Raw genomic sequence first — 8,488 nt, forward strand, 5'->3', positions numbered from 1 at the left:
TATTCTTTCAATAGTTTACAATTGAGCATTGACTTAATACAGCTTTGAAACTTTACTACGCAGAAGAAAAATGCTGCTTTTAACCATCTTAATTTAAATGAAACAAGCACAGAAACACTTTCCTTACTTTATCAAAAAAAAATTTTAAACTTCCCCTTTATTCTTTTAGTAGTTTACATTTAAAACAGTACTGTACTGTATTTGCTTTTTTTGTCTCTGCTGCTGCCTGATTGTGTACTTCAGGTTCCAAATGAGGTTTGTGGTTGACCGGTCAGTTCATAACTCTAGTGTTCGTAACTCTGAGGTTCCACTATAGTTACAATAACACTATTTTACTCTGCAGTTATTTATTTATTTTTGCAAAAAGAACCAGTTACATAATGCTTAGAGAAGATTGGTTCTACAATTGTTAAATTTAGTTGATTTTTTTTTTGGTGTGCCAATTTGGGCCCCAATCCTGCAAAGATTTACACCTTCATGCACTGTGAGTAGTTCCATTGCTTTAACAGTACAATATATAGTGTAAGATTATGCACATGTGCAAGTCTTTGCAGGATCAGGATGTTGGGGTTATTTGCACAGGATTTGACTGATCGGTCTCCAGCAGCAAGGGTGTACAAAGCTCCTTTGATTTCCCCTCTCCCATGTCATGCCAACCACTGCTGAGCTGTGCTTAGTGCTTTATATTCCTACCAAAATCAATTAAGGTTGGATCCTGTATTTACACTTTGTGTGCTTGTGAAAAGCTAAATAAGCATAATGTTGCAGGGAATATTTAAATTTGTAAATAACATTTATAAATTAAAAGTAAATAAAATTAGCACTGTCAGTACCCATCATTTTCAATCCAAAGGAAAAGCAACATTATCTAACAGGACATTTTCCATGTTATATTTCTGATACTTCAGGTCAAGTCCTTCATTTGTACAAGTCTACCTGTGTTTCCCTTCAGATTTAAATGGATCTCTTATCTCTTCTGCACTAAAACTAATAGTAAATCAGACTATTTCCAGACTGCAGTTGCAATCATGGATGAAAAATTGTCACACTGCATGTTGACAAACCGGCAAGACAAGTTAATTCATGAAATTTCAGGTGTATGGCAGCAGGTAGATCACGCTTTGCGACTTTTTTCTAATTCAGTAGATTCAACCATATTTCAGGCTTTCTTCAACGAAGGTAAGGAGGGAAGGAGAAAACACATATGGAAAGAAAAGTCTGATTTATAAGAATGTTTATCCTTCCTAGACTACAAGTCTTGTTCTTGGAGACAGCCCAGTACAGGTAATATCCTTGATGAAACTGGATTCTGCAGGCTTCACTAAGTTCTTTCTCTACTGATTCAGTTTCTAGTTGATATTTAAAACTTGACCCATTGGGACGTCTGTGTTTTTATCTCTCAAGCAGTTCTGCTATTCAGTGTGATTTTTTTAAAAAGTGCTTTATAAAGATACTCCCAATTCTTGAGACCTCAGAAGTACTTTGCAGGAAAAACAACAAAAACAAAAAGTGAAACTGACTTTTACCATTTGTTGCTGCTTCCCTTTGCTCTCCTCTTCCAGTTTGTTCAGGTCTGATCTGCTTCTCATATATGCTAGTTCATTTTTACACATTCCTACCAAACCATCAAGAAGGGAAACTTCCCCTCTCAGGTGCTGCTGTTCTTCCTGATTTAATAAAAGGGAAAATTAAGTCGGTGCAAGAGTCAATGCACATTTTATAGACGCCATGCACATTATATTTCTTGTTTTCATATGACAAAAAAGAGGATCTTGTTAATACTTATAATTCCAAGTTGCTATTGTTTTCATGGATTCTGGCTGTTGCACACCAGCATAACTTGTGCTGTGGTTGGTCACACCCAGGACAAACAAGTCAATTCAGAGATAAAATATAAACCTACATAAGGCAGAGAGTTGCTAACCAGCCATTTATTTAGGAGGAGACACTTAGGGCTGGTCTACACTGCCGCGCTAGTTCGGCGGCTGGGGATCGAAGTTCCAAGTTCGATTTATCGCGTCTGGTCTGGACGCGATAAATCGAACCAGGAAGTGATCCCCGTCGACTGCGGTACTCCAGCTCAGCGAGAGGAGTACCGCGGAGTCGACGGGGAGCCTGCCTGCCGTGTGTGGACCGCGTCTGAACCGCGGTAAGTTCGAAGTAAGGTATGTCGAATTCAGCTACGTTATTCACGTAGCTGAATTTGCGTACCTTACTTCGACTTGGGGGGTAAGTGTAGACCAAGCCTTAGATCCTGATCTTACAGTTACATGCTTGACTTTACACATGGGAGTAGTTGCACTGACTTCAACAGGACAACTTGTGTAACGTCAAGCATGTGAATAGCTGTTAGCAAGATCAGAGCCTAGGCATTAAAAATATGCACACCAAAAAAAAAAAATAGCTTTAGGGGAAAACCCACTATAAAAAATCCCTTATGGAACAGTTCTCTATCCTATTGATTTTTAAACAGAAAATGATAACATTCTTGTGGAAATTGAAACATACTGTAGAGTTCAATAAATAATTCTATCCCTGCTGTAGAAGTCTATAGGTGGTTCAAAAAAACCTAAGAAAGGATAGAATTCTCTATTCATTCTACAGAACTTAAAATAATAACCTTATTACAGTTCTAAAGTAGCCTGTCGGTTTAGGTCCCAGTTCCTCAAGGTACTTAAGCACATATCTAACTTTTAAGCATGTGACTTCAGTGGGACTATTCGAATGCTTAGGTTTAGGTTTAGTACCTCACTGAACTGAGGCTCTATTCTCTAAGTTCTCCAGGAACATTCTGTAAGGGTAAATCCATAGGTGTTCAGAAAAGGAGAGTTCAGTTTATTGCTGAAGTTCTAAAGGGGTGAGGAAGTGAAAAAAACTTCTTAAAAACAGGATTACAAAAGGCTAAAGTTGTGCTATGGGACACCATAATTTTCCATATACAATAGCGGAAGTTCTCTTCTACTTCAAACATTTAGAGTCAGATTCCGCCACCATACTGAGTAGCACCTTATTCTAGAGCAGTGGTTCCCAAACTGGGGTTCGTGAACCCCTGGGGGTTCGCAAAATGTTACAGGGGGTTCTCGGGAAAAAATTCTCTAATGGCGGTCAGAGATGTCCCTAGGGATCCTGGGCAGCATGGGGCCAGCAGCCTGGAGCCCCTGGACTTCCAAGAGCTAAGCAGATCAAAGCAAGCATTGCTATCACACTGAGGAGATTTAAACGTCAAGACTCCTTATAAGAAATGGAAAGGGAGATGGATATTTTTTGCTGTTTTTAAAATTATATAGGCAGCTAGTATTGTTTTTAAAATTATTATGAACAATTTTAAGCTTTGTTGTAACGTGCATTGTTTGCCTGGACTGCTCAAGACCTGAATGCTTGTGTAGGAGGAACTCTTTGAGTTGGCTTCTTAAATGCCTTCATGCTGTTTCACATCTGAAACATAGGAGCCTTGTCTTATAACAGGCTTATTCAAAGTGATACAAGCTACAAAAGTGAGATCTTGGAAGAGTGTTGCCGTTTTCATAATGCAATAAAAATACTGTAATGATAACTAATAATTAATAACAAATAGTGTGTAATAAGCATGTCATAAAAACAAATTTTATATTTCCAAGATCACTGCTTTTATAATTTATACTCAGGTAAAGGAGAAAATCCCTGGAAATATTCATTTTTAGGAGGGGGTTCGCGAGACTTGACATTTTAGTGAAAGGGGTTCACAGGTTGTTAAAGTTTGGGAACCACTGTTCTAGAGGCAAGTCTGCTTTATTTTAAAGTGGATTTTGCAGTACAATATAGACATGATGGAATTACACCAAGGATCAGGTTGGCTTGCAGTGTTCTTTACCGTGTAAAGACCAAACATGAACATTTATTTTTCAGTCATTGTTTCATTACAACAGGGCTCCCTCCAATGAGTATCCAAAGACCTCAGCAAAATATTCATTATTATTTTGGGGCACTTAAAATGCTGTATAATAAACATGCCATACCATGTCATGTCGTTACCTCTAACATGTCATGAACACTAATGCCACCAAAAGTGAAAATACTGGAAAACTGTGGGGAGTAGGGGGAGGGTTATATTCTCTCTTTTTTTAAATCCACACATTTCCATTACTTAGGTTTCAGCCACCTCACCTCATGTCTGATTACAGCAAAAAAGTAGATAGCAACCAGACATAATTAGAAAAGATGAATGATTCCATCTGGAACGGAATAGTGTTGGTTCTGTTTAAAGTTCCCTCCTTCCTTGCAATGCCCTCTGATCCACATATGCACACTGATATGCAGCACAGGGAATAACAGAAGCACACTCCTCTGAAGTCATATTAAAAGGCAGGTATCTTTGACTTACCACAGAGCAGGTTACTTCACTCTCTTGTCCTTGAGCTGGTTTATTATGCTCTTCATATCTTTTCAGCTCAGCTTCTAGCTTCACAATCGTCTTCTGCAAGGCCTCCTTGTCCCTCTTTGACTGCAAAATGAACTTGTCGTACTCATTTTGGATTCTCCTTTCCTTTTTGCAATTTGGACACTCTGGAACTTTGTGTGTCTCGGCTGACAGTCCTTCTGATGCTACCTTTGAAGATGGCAAATCTAACGTGGATTTGTTTTCCAGTTTAATCTCTCTAGTACTATGAAAAGGCACTACTAAAGTGTTTGAGCGAGCCCTGAGGTATCGACTGTGGTCTGTTGTTACTTTACTTTTATCCACAGACTGGATGGGTGCTGAAATTTTCTCCGATGGCTTCTCCACCTGAGGCAGGTTGATTTTCTGCCCCCGGATGTCTCTGGAAACATCTAGGTTTGATACATGATCCTTGCAGCTTTTGTACATAGATCTGGAGGGGGTACTGAGACTGAAGTGAATAGGAGGAAAGGAAGTCTGCAGCTGTGGGACCCATTTTTAATTGTATTACTTTCTCAAAAAATAATAGTTAAGTCAAATGTACTATATCTAAAGAAACAAAACAACATGATTGTTTCAAGATATCATCAAAACATAGTTAACTCGTAGTTAATTTTTTTGTTGCATTCTTGCATTCTCCTCCAATCTCCATTTGTAAGCACAGAACAATAAATAAGATCTCTAAGTACTGAATTATGGAGATATTCCTAAGGAGGTTACTACCATGATGTGAAGCCTTTAGCATTCATAAATCTCAAAGTATTTTATTAAGCAAAGTAAGCATTATTATATATAAGGAAACTGATGCACAGGGAAGCTGAGTGACTTGCTCAAATTTACACACCAAGTTAGTAACTGGATAGGGTGACCAGATGTCCCAATTTAATAGGGACAGTCCTGATATTTGGGGCTTTGTCTTACATAAGTGCTTATTACCCCCCATCCCAGTCCTGATTTTTCACACTTGCTATCTGGTCACCCTATATCTGGACGAAGAATAAAACCAAGTTATAGAAATTTCAGAAATTCCTAGGTGACTTGTAATCATAAATCATTTAAGCGCTTTTGAAAATACCACTCCAGCTCTCCTGGTTCTCCAACTAGGGCTCTGACCACTAAACCACTCTGCCTACCATGAAGTTAATGGGAATTTCGCTGTAGTAAGGAATGACTAAGAAATGCAGGATTTGGCAGGCACAGAATTCTTCCCTAGATTTATTATATATATAGTACCGGCACTGAATTCCACAATACATTGATAGATAATCCACTTACCAGGTTGAAATTCTCATTTGCAGACTCTCTCTACTTATAGTTGTATTCCAAGTTTTAAAAATTATGGCCTGATTCTCAATTACTTTGCACCTTGTGTAATCATTTACACCCATTCATAGTCATAATAATGACATCTAACTCTTATACAGTGCTTTCCATCCATAGATCTCAAAGCATTAGCTCCAATTCATCCCCGTGCTAGTGCTCAGTCTGGGGGAAGCCAATGCACCTTCCCTATTCTGGGGTTGTTGGGGGTTAGATCAAGTCAAGCACAGTTTAGAGCAGCCTTAAGGGTTGCCCTAACTTGCACCACCACTGCAATGGCCCCTACAGGAGCTGTGCCACCCAAGAACAGCTGGAGTCATGACCACCTCATCTCAATCTGCACCCAACATGCTTCAGGCATCAAAGGCTCCTGGATATTCCTTGTGGAAGTCCTTATAACTGCTTATTGTGGGTGTAAACTGCTACCATTCTGATTTGTTATTGTTTTATAGTAACTTTACACAGGTGTAAATGACTATTCACAGTGCAGAGTTCTGGAGAACCAGACCCTCTTAGTAATTTTAAAGTAACACTGTCTACCTGAAATCTAGTCCATTTAGAAAAATGAATTCAATGTACAGTCATTTCAGTTACTGGACTACACCTGCCCCTGAGTCCCCTTGACAATTCTGTGATTTTAAAAATCACATTTTCTTACCTTTTTTCTTTCCCCTGATGCTGTATGAAAAACCCACACAAACAGCAGAACCTGACTAGCTATACAAGGAAATAGTGAAAAAGACTGTACACCAAGTGCTGTCAAATGCACTAAGTCATCAAGCTGGAAGAAAGATCTCATATTTTGCTATAATAACCTTTGGTGCTAACTAAAATAATGGCAGGTAAAAAGTTTTCAGACAGAAGTGAGATTTTTTTCAAGCTGACAGTGTCCCTCTAAGAGGTATAAATAGGACTGGAAAAAGGGAGTGAAATAATTAGCTGACAAAGATTCCAACCTCAGCCAAAATAGCACAACAAAAGGGCAGGAACAGTGAGCCTTATAGCCCTTTCCAGATCAATAGATCAAAGGAATAAAACAGTATGGGGAAAAAAACTTTATTTTTTTTAAAGTGCAGATAATTATGGAAATACTAGGCGTCCAAGATGAAAGAAGAAAAGCCACATAAGAAAGACAAATAAAAGTGTCAAAAGAATTTTTACACACACTTACTTAACCTGTGTGGTTTTCTACCACTTTCAACTTGGTCTTAACCCTACAGGGCTGATTCTGCTATCATCTGCACTAATATAATTCAGGAATAACTTCACTGAGGTCAACAGCATTACATTCAAGTAAATCCAGTGCAAGTAAAAGGTAAAAAACAGGCCCAAAATTTTAAGCACCAGGGAGTAGAGAAAACATGTTCAACTTGAATGCAGTTGTAACTGGTCTAGTAGCAAATGCTTTGGCTTTACCTTCCTTGCATTTGTAGTCTCAAATAATCCACTTTTTTTCATGGGATTCTTCTGAGCAGAAAGTGCACAGAGTGTCTTCAATTAAAATAGAAATAGCAGAAGATCAACAAAGCTTTTCACCAGACTAATACAAACAAACCTGTTTTATTGAACCAGTTTATATGTATTTTCTATAGATAAGATCCTCTACTAGTAAAGTTGGTAAAAGACGTTTCATAAAGCACTTTGAGTTCTGAACTGAAATAAAAAAATCTGACCCACTTCATGTAAAGAGTAACTCTTACATACAGGCCACATTTCAGAGACTGACTGACATTAGAAAAGTGTTCTAATTCACCAGGAAGCTAGGTTCAGAAAGTTTTACACACCCCTTCATCACAGTTTTGAAATAAGATTCAGCTAAATCAATTATATGTACAGCTTTTATTTTTGTACATGTTGTTACTGTCACTCTTATCAACATAATTAAATTAATACAACAATAGAACTGCATTGCATCAATGTTTTTCAATTATTATAAATCGGAGTTTGAGAAATTTAATTGACAACCAAGGTCCAAGCCTTTAACCTGGGTGAAAAATACTACTGATATGCCATCCTTCCCTCAACCCCACCCTCAATCAGAACACACTTCCTGCAATTTAAAGGCACATTTGTGTGCTGTTTAGTGTGAACTATATTTAACTGTAATATATTGTCAAACAAGATAATGTACTGAAAAAAATTAAATGTGACTTACGGGTATGGCTGATTGCATACCAGAAAAAGCTATTTGTTGAATAAGTTATTTGATGGATACTGAGGAAAATGATCAAGTGAAATATGTGTGAAGGCTGTTCATTCAGCTTGGTTCACCAGCAGCTTTTGCTTTTGTTACACTTACCTGGCTTCCCTCCACTTTTTCTTTCCCCTCCCTATTAGGTCATGGTGTCTCTTTTCCCCCAAGTAGTTGTTTTCAGTGTCTGCTTCTTCTTTTCCTTCTCTCCCCTTATTCCTCTCTTGCTGTCTCTACACTGTGTTCTCTGCCTCTCTCTCCCTTTTTCCTCCCATTTCTCTGGACACCATCTAAATCATAGGTGCTGATTCTATGAGTGCTCCGGAGCTTAAGCACCCATGTGGAAAAAACAGGGGGTGCTCAGCGCCAATCAGCTGGCGGGAGGCACTTGGGGGAGGGACGAAAGCAGCAAGCGGGTGGGGTGCATCAGGGAGGAGGTGGAGTGGGGGTGAGAAGAGATGGGGTGACGGAGGGGCCTCAGGAGAGGGCGGAGCAGGGGTAGGAAGAGGTGGAGCAAGGGCAGGGCCTCGGGGGCGGAGAGGGAACAGGAAGAGGTGGAATGA

At 38.9% G+C, this 8,488-nt stretch overlaps 1 protein-coding gene across 1 annotated transcript in view; it reads right to left on the reverse strand.

Annotated features, from left to right (window-relative positions):
- Nucleotides 1-8,488, reverse strand: part of LOC112110828 — an 85,001-nt gene that overhangs the window by 26,988 nt on the left and 49,525 nt on the right. Inside the window, exons 4-6 of the mRNA XM_029911896.1 lie at nucleotides 7,151-7,225; nucleotides 4,361-4,897; nucleotides 1,527-1,667 (exon numbers count right to left, since the gene is read on the reverse strand). Of these exons, the coding sequence (XP_029767756.1) occupies nucleotides 1,527-1,667; nucleotides 4,361-4,897; nucleotides 7,151-7,225 (753 nt within the window). The remainder of the gene's footprint in view (nucleotides 1-1,526; nucleotides 1,668-4,360; nucleotides 4,898-7,150; nucleotides 7,226-8,488) is intronic.

Source organism: Terrapene carolina, unplaced genomic scaffold, assembly GCF_002925995.2.
Source record: "Terrapene carolina triunguis isolate 2854851 unplaced genomic scaffold, T_m_triunguis-2.0 Scaffold132, whole genome shotgun sequence".
Classification (NCBI taxonomy): Eukaryota; Metazoa; Chordata; order Testudines; family Emydidae; genus Terrapene; species Terrapene triunguis.